Raw genomic sequence first — 18,323 nt, forward strand, 5'->3', positions numbered from 1 at the left:
AGCCTCGGCCCACCCTGTACCGGTAAGTGCCCTCCTCCGCTGGGGTAGCAGTGGCAGCTGGGGGCTCCGGCAGCAGTTTAGAGGGCCCAGGGCTTGGCCGCTGCTACCGTCCCAGGCCCTTTAAACCGCTGCCAGAGCCCCCAGCTGCTGTTGCTACCCCAAGGCTCCGGGGGCTATTTAAAGGGCCTGGGGCACCCCTGCTTCTACTGCCCCAGCCCTTTAAATAGCCCCCGGAGCCCTGGGGTAGCAGCGGCAGGGCTCCGGGGGCTATTTAAAGGGCCCAGGGCAGTAGAGACAGCAGGAGCCCCGGCCCCATGCTGCTGCTACCCCAGGGCTCCAGCTATGGGGCTCTGGCAGCAATTTAAAGGGCCTGGGGCTCCAGCCACTGCTGGGAGTCCCAGGCTCTTTAAATTGCTGCCTGGGGAAGCCGGGCTGCCCAGGTACGGCACACCGCCTTACTTTCACCGCTGATGTTTATTGGAATAAAGTAGTTGAAAAAGAGCCAATGTGCCAAGAGACACAGTTATAGATATTTGCCAACCCAAAATATTCTACATGTAACATGCAGTATCTTAGAGTTTGTACTAAGCATCCATGTCACTACTGGTAAATCAAGTTCACCATGGCAAATTAAACACTACAAATCCAGGAGAGGAAAAACATGTTCCAGAATCTCAGAGCAAAGGTTGTAGCTTTGCACTCTACTTTGTTAATCCTAAAGGCTCATAGCTCTTTTATGTTGCAGTCACAGTAATGCTACTAATGTTATTGTGTGTCAGAAAGAGCCAGGTTCAAATAAACCTTGTAAGTCTAAACAGCAGCCCACTGGGTGAGTGCTTAGCATGCAATTTCCATTCAGTTTGCTACTAAATGCACTACTGTAAAGCAACACGAGAACAAGGAAAAATAAGGAGATAAACATGGCAATCTCAAAAGAAAATGCATGAAGGGTATTTACTGACGTGCTGGACAAAAACATAGCTGTTCATATCTTGGGTTATGGCTCAAGGTCAACATACAATCTTAAAACAATAAACGTAATGGTCCCAACTCAGCACAAAAAACTGTGGCCCAGATTGCAGAGTTAGTGATTTTATATAGTGCAGCAACCATGCTTTGAATCCAGTGCTGCCCTAAAACAAAATAATCTTTTATCCAAGCTAAATATTATTTGATTTGTTCTCCAGGCCACTTCTGGTATAGATTAATCCTCTTTGCTGTAAACGAAGTTCAAACTCCAGTTATAATGATAATGCTAATTCACAAGTAAAAATGCAAACAAAGTTCATTCAAAACAAATCTTAGAATGTTTCAGAATCAGAAACCTTTAAAGCTAAATCGTTGTTTGTAATCTGCCACCGTTAGCAAACGGAGACAAGCTGCTTTGATTCCTAATAAAGAACAGTGGTTCTCAGGTTAAAGAAAAATTCACTGTGTTCGGTTTCTTGCAGCATATGTTCCATGCCAGCAACTCATGACTCAGTAAGACACAGTATATCTTTCTGAATTGTGAAGTTTAGCTATCTAATCACACAAATCCAAAAAATGAGGTTGAGAGAACATTGAAGTTGTACAGTTAAGCACCAAAAGTCATAAAATGTCAAAAGCTAAGGTTGCATGCAGTTTTAACTATGACCCCTTGTGCATATACAATACAATCTTTATTTATGATGCCTGCTTACTACATCCCAAACAATACAATTACACATTTTTCTTTACTCACTAAGGTACGTGTGTAGCATCTTAGAATCGTCTTTTGTTTTTGTATATGTCTGCTGGGTCAATGTGCCAATGAAAATGGTCTATCGATGGACAAATTATATAGTAAGTTCATTACTGAGAGAAAAGGAGTCAGAAGTTCTGTACTATACAATTTCCCTTCAGACAAGCTGCAATTCAGGAGATGAAGAAGCTAGTGACAAACACAGGTCCCCTACATAAGCCAACAATTTTTCCACTAGTAGCCTACTAGTGTTACACTTCCATCAGAAGTACACAGTGTAATAAGGACTGTACTTTGCAGTTTTAATATAAAATTATTTCCATGGGCTGTTTTGTAGTTCTGTGTATTGCCAGAAACTACACAAATGCATATGTGCTTGTATTTTTTTTAAAATTGGCAAGATCACGTATACAGGTTTGGCCGCAGCTCCTTCTATAGCCCATAGACACCCCTTTTTCAGACAGCCAGAGTTAGCTCTAACAAGTGAGCTGTGCCAGCCACTGCTACACTGGAGAGTGAGACACCAGGCTTAGGACCTAAACACCAGCACCTTGCCTGGCAGTCCACTCTACTGCTAGTCTGGCATTGACCTAAGTTTTAGGGTATGAGAGAGAGAGTTACACGGAACTATGATTAAACTAATGAAATATAGTTACTGTGGAATTAAGGTCTTTTTTAAACTAACCTGAAAAATATGGATTTGTAGATTATACTTCATGACTATAGTTTAAAATTAAAAATGAGCAGGCTTCTGGTCCTGTTTAACAGTGATCATTTTAAACCTGCTGTACAAGCTCAGCACTTCGGTTGCAATCATCCCACACAGTATTATTTCTGTTAGTTAAAAACCAGTGGAAGTTCAAAGTAAAAGTGGTACCATTTCCACTCTCATGAAATACCTTTGCTGGGACCATAATACAACTGACCACCAATATGGCATTTAAAATCAAACACCACATTTTCACGATTGCACTGCCCAATGTGTGATACACGCACCCTGAGCTCGTTTGGGCAGAGACTATCTATATTTGTTACATGTCTGTTCAGTGCAATGGGGCTAGGGCCTTTAGTTACTACCACAATACAAATAATAAAAACAGTATTAGTAGCAATGATAATGAAAGCACAGAATACGATTTCAATGGGATGGTCCGATTGAAAAATGGAATTATCCAAATTTGAACTAAATACAAGGACATTTAGTCATCTGTGCTCCTGCCTTCTTTGTAAGCCCTCAGAAACCATCTTTTAGCTCTGTTTGTACAAAGTGGGGTCCTGCTCCATAACTAGAGCTCCTAGACACTATGATAATACAAATAATAATGTCCCTTTAATAGCCTTGCTGTGCTTGCGTACCAGATCAAGCCAGGAGGCTTCTGCAATGGGAGGGAGAGAAGCAACATCTACTCTTGTACTACGAGATGTGAGGTGTGAAGAAGAGCACTGTGCTCGTGCCTCAGTCTGGATTCCTAACATGCCAAGATATTGGCTCTTCTCCTGACCCTGACAGTTTTCATTGGTAGATCTTGGGACTTGTAGGGGCCCTGACTGCAGTGGAGGACAAAGAGACAGAAAGGTAAGTGAAGGAATGGAGAGAAAGAATGTGAGACTTTGAGAAAAGAGAATCAGTGCCTACACCATTCCCAGTCTTCATAAGCCAAACCAGCACAAGACAAGAAGGATCAAGAAGAGACGGTAACATGAACAAGGAACCAGAGAAGGCGAAGAAGCCCTGAGAAGCAGGACAAATTATACAGACAGAGAGAGAGAGGTGCAATCAATAAGGTAGGTTTTTGGTGGTAGGGTAAAGCAAGGAGAGAAGAAAAAAAAACAAAAAAACAAAGCAGGACCTAAAGGATACAGGGTAAGAATGATACACTAATAGGCTGGGTAAAGAGAGACAGTGACATGGGGCAGAAGAATAAATGAAAATCCCAGAGTGTCCCAGTTTGAAATTAACAGATTCATTCTGTGAGGCCCAAACAACAAATAGTATAGACAAGATAGAGCAGGTTCTTCTGTTCACCTTCTCTCATCATACAAAAGGACAAGGGGACATTCCCTGGAATAAAAGGCAGCACATTTTTAAACTCACAAAAGTAGTACTTCTCCCTTGCAACGTACAATCAGCTTTTGGAACTCACTGCCATAAGATAACACTTATTAGGATTCAAAAAGGGACTGGGCATTTGTATGGATGACAACAATATCCAGAGTTACACCCACCAAGAGTTTGGAAGGAATATAAACTCTCATACTTCAGGGCTTAAATAAAATTTTAACTGTTGTGGACTAGAGGAAGTTTTCCCTGTTGCCAGGTTATTCCACAGGTGTCTACCGCCAAGGTTCTTCCACTTCCTTCTGACACGTGGCACTGGCCATAGTCAAAACAAGACAGTGGACTAGATGGACCTTGGGTCTGGTCCAATCTGGCAATTACTAGTCAAGATGTGACCGCTATAAAAACAGCTAGAAAAAGAGAGCCATTTGTTTATCCAATGTAAGACACAAATAGGACTAATCTGGTCCCTTTACAATCTATTTGGATCTCTCACATGTGGCGTTCTAACCCCAGGAAAGAGATGGGAGAGAGAGAAATTTAACCTCTGTCTTATTTATCATGACAATTTAAAAGGCTGTTTTCTAACATGGTTGTTTTTAGAGAAATTACATATGGCTGAATTGTACTTTTAATCAACTTTTTTTTAAAAAATGTGTGAAACATTTTAGGTCAGATTTTGTTTGATTTAGCAAAAGTAGCAACGCTAAAGCTCTAGTGGTATTGATGGAAAAATAATAGCTAGTAATTTTAATAAAAAAATTAAGGTTTAAACTCAATACCTTTGAACTATGAAGCTGACATTTGATCCACTAAGTGACACAGGCTTAAGCAATTTAAATCCATAGCAATTTAGAGGCATTATTCTGGTTACCTGAGAACTCATTTTCCATTAAATGTCAAGAATGATTAAAAGAATAAAAAAAAATTAAAAGTAAAGACTAGAGAGTTTAAATTACTATGTGCTCCCATGATCTCCATCCATGCAGTAATTAATGGAAATCAGATTTAGATCCTAGTCTTATAAAAACATACACACACGCTCAACTATACTGATGTAAATAGTCCTATTAAATAGAATGAGACTGCATGTGTGTGTCAAGTTATTCATAGGCATAAGTATTTACGTGACTACGGCCTTAGGGCTTGTCTACATGAGAAGTTACAGTGTGGCAAATCAAGGTGTCAATGTACAGTGCACCACTTTGCTGTACGGTAACATCCTATGTGGAAACTGCTACAGCACAGCAAAAGTCCTAGAACGCTACTGTACACCAAGCTGCACTCTGGGACTTTAGGTGGACTGTGCAAGTGTGCACACAGGATGATACTGTACAGCAAGCTGATGCGCTGTAGATTCAACACCCCACCTTGCTACATGGTAACTTGCCATGTAGACAAGCCCTGAGCTTATGATGTCCTCCTTCAATAAAAAAAAAAAGTGTGAGCACAAGGTAATACCTCTATATTCTGGCAAGCTATTATTTTATTATAAAATACTTTGCACTCTATTGACTTCCATCTGAGCACCTCAAAGTGCCACACAAACATTAAGCCTTACACATGATATAACCATTTTACAGATGGGTAAAGTCAGGCAGAAGATGTTTGAGTAAGCAGCTTGCCCAAGATCAGAGAGCAAGTCATGGCAGATTTGATGATAAACTAGTTTGGCTCAGAGTTGCATTCTCTATCACTAGACAAGACACTCCACCTTATTAAAAAGAGCAGCAAAACACAAACAATTTATTTTATGTGAGGACAGTGTTATTAGGTCTGTGGGAAAAAGCCAGAAAACTTATTTGAGCAAGGCAATATCCCAGATTCTAAAACACAAAGTTGTGGGGTCATCCCATCTCACTCCTATCTTATACTTCCATTCTATTATTTACATATTTAATTTGTAGTGTGGTTGTTGCAGTGTTGGTCCCAGGATATTACTGAGACAAGGTGGGTGAGGTGATCTCTTTTATTGGACCAAGTTCTGTTCGTGTAAGAGACCAGTTTTTGAGCTACACAAACCTGAAGAGCTCTATGTAACCTGAAAGCTTGTCTCTTGCGCCAACAGAAATTGGTCCAATAAAAGATACGACTTCACGCACCTCATCTCTCTAGAAGTAACATATGCAAGTTTTAAATTGTACTACTTTATACTACACGATTACACTGATTTTTTTAAAAAACCCAAACTTAAGCAATAATGTGCTCTTTTTTCCTAATCCACTGTAGATTTAGTACAACTCAGTTTCATCGCAGAGCTTTTACAACAGGTGTGTTCCACAGCCAACTTTGGTGTTTTCTTCAACGGAAATTACTCGCCAAAAAGGTAGCGTTTATGTGATTCCCCAGATCCAATCCTAGCTAAGCCATATAATGCGGTAATGCATATTTGGAACAACTTTAACAAATCTTTGCTCTTTCTTTATGAGTCCATCTAGCTTTCACAAAGAAACAAATACACTCCAGGAAACCAATAAAATATTGCTTTGATGGACTGCATTTTTTTTTGAAGAGACAGCTGTGTTTCTTGTTCAATGGGCCCGTGTTTTGCTGGTATTCTGCTACAGCTAAAAACATCCCTATTTAAAGCAATTCTGTCATTTTAATTATTTTCCACAGGAAACTCTGACTAGGACAGAAAAAAAATCAACATAAAAGGTCTTTGGTTAGGAATTCAAACTTAACCTTCTGGAGACTGAAATATTCTATTTCCATGAAACAAACATACATTGTTGTTTTGACTATTAAGGACCCATTTATTCCCTGGAGGGGAAGGAAATTATAGCAAATGCAATGGGTGGTTATAGGGGGTAGGCATCGGAGGAAATCACTACTGAAAAACAGGACAAGTGTACTGATGACAGTAATATTCATTGTTCTTCCTCTGGAGGATAAGTCATATTTTAGCAAGGTAGGGAGAGGAATTTTGAATGGAAAAACACTAAAGAAAGATTACTAGTATCCACCTAAGGCTTCCCATTCTAATCAGGTTACACTATGTTCTTTCACATAGGGATCATTTTTATTCTACAGCCCCAAACTTGCAATGCGATCTGCATAGATGGACAGCCGTGCCCACTTGTACCACAATGAAGGACTAGGGCAGGGGTAGGCCACCTATGGCACACGTGCCAAAGGTGGCACACGAGCTGATTTTCAGTGGCACTCACACTGCCGGGTCCTGGACACCGGTCCGGGGGGGCTCTGCATTTTAATTTAATTTTATTTTAAATGAAGCTTCTTAAACATTTTAAAAACCTTATTTACTTTACAGACACAACAATAGTTTAGTTATACATTATAGACTTATAGAAAGAGACCTTCTAAAAATGTTAAAATGTATTACTGGCACGTGAAACCTTAAATCAGAGTGAATAAATGAAGATTCAGCACACCACTTCTGAAAGGTTGCCGACCCCTGGACTAGGGTCTGTAACAGGATAGTACTTAGTACAGTGGGGTCCTGATCTGTCTGGGGATTCTAAAAACTGCTGTAATACAATTATTACTGACATGTTTTCACCTTTAAGATCCTTTTTAAAAAACTTAGCTTGTAGTTTTCAACATTAAAAAAAGGGGAATAAAAAGAGAAGATCCTCTTTATCAGAAGCTGCACCAGTGAAATGTTCATAAGATCCCTTGCAGAAAAACAGACGTACTAATGTGGGTAAGAAGCAGAAAACTAGCAGGGCTTGTCTATTTTAAACAACAACGAGTACAATGGAAAAAGCAGCTCACATCTCCTGGCAAAAGTTCCTTTTCATAGTGAGACTTCCTGCTTTTCCATTTAAACTGTAAGCTGCTTGTTTTTAATTTTACCTTTTGGAGGAAAAAAACACAACCACACCTCTCTCTCTTTATGGAAATTATGTTTCTCTGACTCATCCAGCATGGCTAAGTTTTCCTCGCCTTGTAACAATCTAGATGAAACCTGTACAGTGTAACGTAATTGTTCCTCAATATTCCAGTAGGAAGTTTTTTCAGTAGAGGTAAACACACAACTTGGTAGTTCTACTTCTTTACTGAAGAGTGTAGATCATCTCCTCCAGTTAAATCATTTCCAGCTCCTTCCAAGACACAGCTATAGGAAAATGTATTATCTGAAAGTGGTATTCCTTCAGCCATAATGATCTCAGATTATTTTTTTTTTAAATCAACCTTGCTATTTAGTTCAAAATTTGTGCACTTTTAATGTTTCTTTAATGGCCAAGGAGAACTCCAGATTTAAAAAAAATCTGACTTCCAAGCGAGATGGAAACGGAAATCTAATTTGAGTAAAAACTTTCAGCAGTATCTTTTTCTATTTATAGATAAGATTGATGGGGGGGGGGGAAATTGGATTCTACATGAAAAGTTTGCTGTTTTCCACAATGTACCTGAGCAGTTACATCCATCAGAAATGCAATCTCGATGGACACAAGATAGAAACGTGCTTTCCATGGAAGGGCCAACAGAAGGGGCCACAAACTTGTAAGGCACATGTTAAAAGCCTTATCCTAAATTGAAAGTATGTTAGTGGCAGAACTCTTACTAATTTCCACAGGATCAGGCCCCAAGTCCCCAGGGAGCAGGTCCTTACCTGGTGTAAACTATCATAGCTCCATTGTTTTGAATGGTGTTCAAATACCATTCCTCCACCTCAGTCTCTATCTGGCACTTTCCCATCCAAAGCCCTCACTGAGGGATAAGCAACTTTTGGGGATTTCTCTATTTCTTCCTGAGATGAGGAGGTTTTCAGCAGTCTCTTACTGGTCGAGTGAAGTGAGGCCTAACTCAGATTGATGGCATTTCTGTGCCTGTAATGTGATAACTTTTGAAGACCTGCAGCACCAACTGGCCACTGTCAAGGTAAGAGGTGATGAAGGCAGGCATCAGGGTTAGGATTTAAGGTTAGGGTCCCTGGAGTGAGTGATGACTGCTTGAGTTAGTTCTGGTGTCAAAATATTCCTGCTCAGGCTTCTCTGTCTGCATTAACAAAGGGGCACCACTCAGGGGAAGATGTTGATATGAAACTGATTAAAACAATGAAGAAAAGAAGAGGAGCAGTTTAGACACCAGTGAAATTTAGGTTTAGTGGCAGCATCTTGTAAAACTTCTATGGGTTCACGGACAGATGGTGTTCCTGCCTGTCATTGTTTGTTTGGCTGGCCAATAAGAGATTGGTAGAAGCCCACTCACCACAGCAAGGAATGGAGAAATCAACAAATGGTGCTTAACACACAATAAGGGTTTGGGACAGAGAGGAATTCCAGGAATCGGAGAACCACTGATTGGGTGAGCCAAAACAGCAGGAGTCATTGGTGTACAAAGGAAGTGCAGCCATTCGACTGAAGCTGAAAGAGATACAGGTGGAAGAGTGCCAGATAGAGACTGAGCTGGAGGGATGCCACTTGTGTGAGAGGAAAGCAAGCATGTCAGATCCTGCTAGACAGAGGTGAGACTGGCAGTTCCAGAGCAGGAGACAAAGAAAGAGGAAAAAGCTAGAGTAAATAAGTACAAAAGCACAAGCCAAAAAGAGGGGGGAGGGAAGAATGGGTGATGTAGTGAAGAACAGAAACAAAGTGCAGAACTCAAAAGCAGAGTGGCCCGTTTCTGATCTCCTCAAGTGCCCTTTTAAAAATCTGTTGTAAAATTATTTCTTCAGTACTGTGAGGAAAGAGGCAGCTGCATTGTATTTGAGATGGTTCGTGAGCTATGAATGACTTTAAGGGGTAATGGCAGTTACCACTGGCCAGTGCTTTCATCAGACGATCCTACTGTAAAAATTAGTCTGACAGCTGCAAGAGCTCCTGGTGTTGTTTTGGCATGAATGATGTACCTGCTACATTCCAGGTTGGTCAATAAACAGGTTAATGGGTCTGTGCAGCTTTGCAATGGTTTTTAATCTAGGACAATCAAAGCTTTGGAAGCATACCAATAGCAGCCTCTGAGACAGATGGTTATTAGCTTGGCATGGCTGGTGTGACTTACTTAGGACATAGACTCTGCACCATTGAAAATTTAAGATCAGAACCAGCCAAGGTGGAGGCCAATAGCAACTGGCTCATATATACCACAAAATGCCAGATGAGAGCTTTCCTAAGGCACTGATGGCTTATAAGTGGCTATAATTTTTTCAAGCCCCTCTGACAGATGCTACTGATGACTAAGCCACCTGACAAGCTGGCATGGTGGACAAATCAATTTGTATGGATGCACATAAGGTACTGCTTAACTTGCTGCTGGCAGAGATGGTTATTCCTCTTGTTGTGTGAGTTTTAAAAAAATAAAGAGGTCATTTCATCCAAAAAAAATGCACAATTTATCTCAAAATTCATGGCAGGCTTTACAGAAGGCCTAGGGGAGGCAGGTAGTGACACACTGTCTGTTCTCCTAAAGGGTTAGTAGCCTTTCCATTTTGGTACCTGATAGCCTAGTCTAAAATGCCTGGCTTGATAGCTCGACTGCATAAGCCATTTAAGTTTGGTACATAAAGGACTTCACTTCAAAAATGTACATGCAGAATGCAAATTGTGCTGTGTGTGGGTGACACACCAAACCACTGTTATCAAACAGGCTTGATGTCCTTCAGTAGGCCCTAGAAGCATTGGAAAGATGTTGGATCATGAGAGAAAGGGTTGGCTGGTGAGGGAAATATAGCGAGATCTGAAAAAAGCTCTCAAGATAGGTCTCTGGTCAACAGGGCCAGATGAAGGGATAGATGTTACAGGAATGTGCCTGTGGCCCCAGCTCCTAGAGTCAAAGTAATTAAAATGATAATATAAAGTTATTTCTAGCCTTCACGGTTACAAAGAAAACATGACTCAGGTGTAGTTGATGCACCAATGTTTGCTGAACTTTGCAGAGAAGCCATAGCTTTGAGAGGTGTGAACTGCTCTATTCATCCCAAAGGGTTGTGAACTCAAAGCTGCTGGTTTTGGGGGGTCTCTTGCCAAAAACCCCCAATATTGGACTCTGTGGGGGAGCTGGGGACCTTTTTTGCTCTCAGCCCATCACTGTTCTGCTGAGGTGGTGTCAGCAGAGGTTCTCCATGGCATGGGTTTTCTTGCTTGAGTGGGCTCCAAGACTTTGTAACTGTTTTTTTAAAACCCTACAACATTTGAGAACAGTCTGGCAACACTGACAGATGGCCACTGTGGGTATGTCTGCACTGCAAACTAAGCCTGGGACTGTGGGACTCAGGCTTATGGAGTCAGTGTTTTTAAGTCCGTGCTTGGGTGTCAACAGAGCACCGTAAACCTGGGCGTACAATAGCTGGACTTGGGTCTCACAGCCCAGCTAACACGTACGTGTTGCACTATGTAGACATTCTGACTTGGGTCTGTGGCCACGCTGCAAAATGATAGAGCTTAGACCTGAGTCACAATGGGACTCAGGGCTCTGAGCCAGCCCCTAGGATCTAGATCCTGAGTGCCTGCTGACCTGAGTCAGACTGATCCCATGGAAGGAGGGGCTAAAACCCAAGTCTGAGCCTGGGCTTAGTGTCCAGGATAGACATACCCTGCAAGTACTTGAGTGAACGATGTCTACACACAAACTGTTTTAGCAAAAAGCAAGCAGAACACTGAACACACTTCTTATGCAGATATTCAAGACACACCTACCACCACACAGTGCTAATGAAAGGGTAACACTAAGAAGAGAAGAACTGAAGAGATACACTATTGATGGGCAGCTAGGAATACTTGCAATGTATATAATTTCAATGAATATCACTAGCTTGTATAAAAGACAGCTAGTTATTTTGTAAGCTCAGTTTTCCCTTGGTACTTAGCAACCAGCACTGACAGTTTAGTCCTTAAAGTCTATTAAAGAAAATATGTGGGCTGCATTTACAAACTCAAACGAAGAGCAGCATGTTATTAGCTGGAGAGTAACTTCACGCAGAACTAAAAAGTTTGCCGATACGTGCATACATTTCCTTTTTGCAAATTTCAAATGACTCATCATAGCTATATATTTTAGCCAAACCCTGAGAGGCCTCAAAGTAAGTCTAGAAAGGGACCACCAGATCATCTAGTCTGATTTTCTGTATATCACATGCCATCAACACCACACTAAACCCAACAATCAAAATTAAAACTAGTATTTCGACCCTCAGGAGACTAGGCTATCCTCCACCTGGTTTAATAAAATACATAACACCAATTCATTCCCATCAATCCAAGTAACCCTTTTCCATACCTATAGCCTGAGCCAGGGCTATCACCACCTCCTGGCAAGTTGTGACTTCAGTGACCCCACAAACGATTCTCTGGACTCCATCCACCCATACTTTGAGCTCCATGGTGCACCAGATCATCCAAGAGCCATGAATGCAGTCATCAGGATGTCAAGTCATGTTTACAGCTACACCAAAGATGAAGAGGGTGACTTCTAGTCATCAGCTGGAAAAGAAAATAATTCTGCCTTTTAGTGTAAGGCACTCACAACTTATATTACAAACAATAATTTACTTAACATTTATGGGGTTAGGGGTAGGGGAGGCCTACTTCAATGTCAAACATTTTAAACCGAGTTAGATTTTGTAACATGGAAAGAGATGCAATTTTTATTTTAAATGAACTCATTTTGAAGGTATTTCTGCATTCTCTTTTAGGGCTGGAAACCCTAGCACAGCAGCACTGTGGTAAGTCTCAAGAACAGGAAAATGAAACTGATAATTCCTGTTCAAGATGAGAAAATTTCATCACATACCAAATAAAAATAAAAAAACCTAGCAGAAATAAGGGAGAGTAAACCCCATTTTAAAAATTCATATGGTTTTAATAACCTGCAGTTTTACTAACAGTTTTTTTAAAATATGATTTTAATTTTACCAGTGTCTCTTTACTCGCTCTCCTCTTTTCCCCCAGCTACATCAATTTACTCTAAAGTAATAAAGTTTAAGGTTTCATACAAGTTTTTTTTGCCTACCATATAGTACTTGGCAAGTATTTACAAACAGAACATTCAACATTTTGAGAAATGGGCAGAAAGAAATTCCTAAAATAAAAGTGAGAAAAATAAATAAAAATCCTGAACCTTTCACATATATTGCATTGAATACATTACCAAAACAGAGACAAACTGCACCAATCTGCAGCTGGCATAATTCAGTGCATCTCCATTGCCTTCAGTGAAAATATGCCAGGTTACTCTAGCTGAAGAACTGGCCCATTGCATTCTATCACCACCACATCCAACATTAAAAACAAACTTCAAGGGAGGGGGGAGAAGATACTCCTCTTCAATTTTAAAATTTAATTTTGAGTAAACAGAAATGCAATATAAAATTTATTCCCAAATTCATCACTATGCTAGCATTGGAAAGAATGGAACTGAAGTACAGGAACAGCAGACAAAAAGTTGGGACAACTAATTTGTGAGCACCTCATAAAAACAGTTTGTTCCTTGCCCATTCCTTGTGATCGGCTGCCGGTATAAACCTACTCCTCATTAACAGCAGTCGAACCATGCAAGGGTTGTCAGCTTTAGTTTCAAACTACAGCTCTGAATAAATGTGGTTTTGCAACAGTTTAGCTTTCCAAGGTTGTGAGTGTGAGAGAGAGAGCTGAAACAAATCTGTCTGGATTATGTCCCACAAAAAGTTAATTTCTTGCCAGGACAGTGAAGATGTTGAATTTCAAAGACTTCAAAGTAAACTCCAGGGAAGCATTACCTAGATGGCTTAAGATATGATACTAGTGATGTTGGTCTGCCTTCTAAATCGTAAATGACAGCTGAATTATATAACAGATGGAGAAAAATAAACCAAGTTAATTCTGCAAAGGAAACTGAAATATTTGTGTAATCCCACATGGATAAAGGGTGATCAAACAAGAGAAGATGTTTTTAAAGTATCAAGAAAGTGGACAACACAGGGACAAAGAAAAGAGACCTGAAAGTTACTTAGAGGAGATTAGCAAAAGAAAAAGAGGGCCTGGTTGCACAAAACAGCTGGAATTTGATGATGCTGATGGATTCAGTGCAATTGTGCTTGCAGGCAGAATTGGGGCAGAAAGAATTTAAAGTAACTGCTAAATAGTTCCCATTTTACAAATTGTAAACTGAATTGCATTCTTCTTAGGATGCAAACATTTATCAGCTTCTATATGTAACCAAATAGTTATAATATAGAAAAGATTATTCAGTTTTAAACCCAGCACCTTGTTGTTACAACTGGCAGGTATCTGAAGTGCTGTTCAGGAGGCATACTGATCCTCATTAGGGAGGGTGTGACTCAGAGCCAACAAAGGGCTTCCTTTGCCCCCCCAACATGCAAATAGGGCCTGAACCAGCCCCCACTAAAGTCTGATTCAGGCCCTTCTGAAGCAGCATTGAGGGACTCAGCTGTGAAGTCTCTCCAGCACACACACACACAAACGCAATTGTGTGAAATACGTATTTCAAAAAACAAAAACAAGGACTAGTGAATATTTGATTCCAAATGTATAAATAAAAGCAGATCTCAAATATGTTCAACTCTTTAAACTCAAAGTAATATATGTCAAGCCTCTTAAGAATTCTACTTCATGCACAGTAACATTCTTTTCAGTAAGCATCGTGTAAAATTAATCCACAGCGGGATTTAACAGTTTAAACAAATATACTTCCCACACATAAAATTGTATTTCAAACACAACCTGCATATGGAAGTATTACTAATACAAATACTGAAATTGCTCATCTGGTTAAGACTACTGCCATATACCAATCAACTAAGGAGGTCTTTTATTGGCCCATAATATAACGGAATGACTGAAAAGCCTCATAAAAGGTCCCATCAGTCATGTTTAATTGTTTATTCTTGGAAAGGCTGTCTTCGCAAATAAACAGACTTCACATTCCAAGTGAAAATGTAAAGAACTTTGCTAATTAATTTAATATACTGCTGAGAGTTGGACAGTTCAGATTTACTGGCAGAAAACAAGTTCTCTCTCTCTGTGACAACACACACGTCAAAGAATCCAACAGCCCTAATTGTTTTTCTGTCTGTCAACATCCAAAGTATTATTTTAATTTAGCAAGACAGCTAGTGCTCCCCCTCCAGTCAACATACCTAATGAACAGTCCTGCATTCAGTGTAGCACACGGTTTTGCATTTCCGTTTTCTGAATGCCTTTATTTGAAAAAAATCAAAATGATTATTTAATAGAATATTGCAGTCACTTCCTGCTTCAAAAAATCAAATATTCTGAACAATAAAATCTCTTTTGCAGTGGTTCAAGTTAAAGAAAAATACTGACATTTGAAATTTAAGAGGGCCAAATAACCTTACTGGAACAAACAGGAAAAGGAAAGCAAAACAACGAAAGCAGTTTATTGTACGTGCTTCAATCAGCATGGCATCAGGGCCCACACACAGAACCGAATGCATGATCACCAAAGACATTAATATGTCAAGCTTCCTAACATCTGCCAAATGGAACGCACACATGGACTTCGGACATTATGGTCTGATGTAGTGATTTCATATATATTACATGCTTCCAAATAAAGCTAAACCATTATCAACCTAATGTAATGTGGAATGAATCTGGATTATAAGACTCCTGTAAACTTTTTATAGTATAATGGTTGAGAAAGGAGAAAAATCTTTTGGCCTTTAATACCATCTCTCTTCCCAAAAGATCCACTCATTTATGAGGCTAGACTACCTTTTCTATTACAATTTGTTCCTCCCTTCCCCCGTCTCACACTTATTCAAGTCATTGTTTGTTGCCAGCAAACTCTTAATATTGTTCAGTTATTGGTTTTTCTACCTTCTCAGTGAGGTATGTGCTGGTAGCAAAAAAAAAACCTCTCTCTATATATATATTATGGAGTTAGTGCTCAAAATGTGTTGGGACTAGGCAAACACAGAACATAACTCTTGCCTCAGCTCTTGCCTTGAATAACATATAAATTAGTCACCTGAACTAGGACTGGATAAAAATAAGAACTAGCTTGAACCTCTTGACTAAATGGAAAGCGAACTTCAGCTACCTTGGATGTGTGAATATAATTCAACTAATAAAATAAAAATCTGTGCCATGTTGCCCTAGTTCCTGGTTTTAGCAAGGATTGGAAAGAGCGGTGAGGATGACTCATATTGTTCTATAATATTTCTATACCAAAGGAGGTTTGACGCTTATCTGTACAGGAGATGGGCATGAGTCATAGTATGGCTCTCATCAGATATGTCCTAAAGTTCTTGTATGTTTTAGGTCCAGGATTTTGGTTCAGCTGGATCTCCTCACTTACTCTGGTTCACCATGCTCAAACCCTTTCCCTTAAGGCCCCCCTTTGTCCCATTCTGTCTTAGATCTTCATATTTTCTTATTTTCTAAAGGAAAAAAATTGAAGTGCCACTCTATGTGAGTATACTAACTATATTGCTGTTATCCTCTATCCCACAGCATCCCTTCACTACTGGTTTGTCACCTGCACAGCTATGCTATAGACTGCTAGCCTATTGGAATAGATATCCTATTTTTGTGCCTTCTCTGAAGTGCCTTTCACTCTTTCAGGTGCTGTGGAAAAGTAATTCATAATAAATATCTATAAAACCTAGCCCTTCCCCAGAAGAGTTAATCATTTCTGATAATTTAAAATTAATATGGCAGTTTCATACCATCCCTCATCTCTACATTGTCCATTTAGATTGAGGGTATTTCTGGACTGAGATTGGGGTGAACTCCTGGTTCTATTGAAATCAATGGCAGAATTCCTGCTGACTTCAGTAGCACACCCCTGGTCATCTTCTTGACTATGAAGAAACTAGCACACCACTCAGCTATATAAATTACTTTACTACTAGGTCGGAGTAGATTAGCACTATATTGGCCAAGAGTTTACCAAATCTTTCCTCTCTATTCCTTCCTTTCTTGCCTCACTCAAAGCTGCACCTTCTTGTGCGATTTGACCTAAATAATGTGACCAGAACCAGCGCACAACTCCTCCTCCCCCAACTCCCAGGTTCCATCCACACCACTAGTCAGCTGTGGGCAGTGCCTTCTGCTACTCAATGACATTCTACTGCATCAGAATCTGGATCCCAAATACCTTGCCTTAATCCTCCCCTACATCTAGACTAGGTTACAGGCAAGAGAGTCTGTCAAGCTCTTTTGAAATAATATACAAGGATATGGCATTACCACTGATGGACAGGGAAGAAAGACTGTTCCCCCAGCGCAGGATTTCTGGTATCCAGGAAGAAAGTAACATTTTCTAGATGATTGGGAATGGTGAACTTGCCATTAGGAACAAGACAGCTAATATTTAGCTAAGCTTCCTGCACAATATGGTGAATGGGAAAGATCCTGTAAGGTTCTATCTATCTCACCAGTAAAATCCTTTTGATTACACATTTGATTCAGGAGACCAACTATGAGGTCTCTTTTCTGCAATGTTTTACTTGGTTCTTGTACATAGTTTTATGTTGCACCTCATCTGCCTGAGCTAGCTTTGGACATGAAAATGAAAATACCTGCCTACCGAAGGTATCTCAAGCCTCCACATTTTTGGTGGGTCACAAGAGAACTCTCAGCTTATCATCCCTTTCAACAACTTAAGGTCTCTGAGGCTATCAGCATTGCCTAATGAATCCTTGAAGATAAGGATGGGGTAGAGTAGGGTGGATGGGGAGAAATGATGAAACTTGCCTCACAGGCAATGCTTAATTTGTGCCAAGTCTTAGCCCCGATACCTCTAGGCTTGGCAGTTCATACCCCTGGCACCTCTGGGCTTGTCATGTCAGTTATGAAAGTAAAAAAATTGGTTGAGCCCTGGCACCTCTTTCATTACAAATTAAGCACTGCTCACAGGCCTAACTCATATCCATGCTAAGATAAAAATCAATTCCATTCAGAAGTCATGCAGGACCAGGACAAAGGAAATTTTGGCTGTAGCAGTGCCAGAAAGCCCTGATATAAAAGGCTATCAGAACTCTCCATTAACTGGAAGAGGTGTTCCCTAGCAATAAAGCACCCCACCTTCAGGGAGTCTCACCTCCAGACAAGGACAGAGGCCTACCCAAACCCCAAGGATTGTTGTTTCTGATACAAGATATTTAGCTGGCTTGCATCTAGGGAACATCACAAGTAGCAATCTAGCAGCAGTTGGCTGCATCATTATGCTCTTAACTCGTTTGGCATCCTTAACGGTGCTGCACGGAATTGAGGAAATAAAGCATTGCCTCAGAACAACAGAATCCACAGCAAGCCTGCACTAAAAGTTCTTCCTGATTATAGAAGATTTCCTCTCTCTCATTAGGTTTCAATTTTATTTTTCTGTTGTAGAGATGGGGAGATGGCAGAATCTCCCCTTTACAATTGGGCAGGGAGAATTTTTCTTTTTGGATGAAGGGGGCATGGATTGCCATAGTCAGCTGGATTGGTAACTGAAACACTCAAATCCTCCTCCTACCCTAACATTTACTTCAATATTTTAATTTCTGTCTCTTCAATTCCCACCTTCACCCACAACCTTGGGATTTGTCGTTTTCTTTATTCACATATCTGCTTCCCCCCACCATCTTAGCACCCCCTGCTCCTTCTATCCTCCCTCTGGTCCCTATTT

General features: G+C 40.3%; 1 protein-coding gene across 4 annotated transcripts in view; it reads right to left on the reverse strand.

Annotated features, from left to right (window-relative positions):
* The window catches only part of RASSF8 (Ras association domain family member 8), a 134,250-nt gene that overhangs the window by 14,136 nt on the left and 101,791 nt on the right, over positions 1-18,323 (reverse strand). For 3 of the 4 annotated variants that reach the window (XM_039497169.1, XM_039497170.1, XM_039497167.1), the window contains exon 2: positions 11,967-12,169. In XM_039497169.1, the coding sequence (XP_039353103.1) occupies positions 11,967-12,084 (118 nt within the window). In that variant the 5' untranslated portion in view covers positions 12,085-12,169. Of the gene's footprint in view, positions 1-11,966; positions 12,170-14,823; positions 14,884-18,323 lie in introns of those variants that run through there. The other variant, XM_039497168.1, reaches the window with a different exon arrangement.

The sequence above is a fragment of the Mauremys reevesii genome, linkage group 1, assembly GCF_016161935.1.
Source record: "Mauremys reevesii isolate NIE-2019 linkage group 1, ASM1616193v1, whole genome shotgun sequence".
In the NCBI taxonomy this organism is placed as follows: Eukaryota; Metazoa; Chordata; order Testudines; family Geoemydidae; genus Mauremys; species Mauremys reevesii.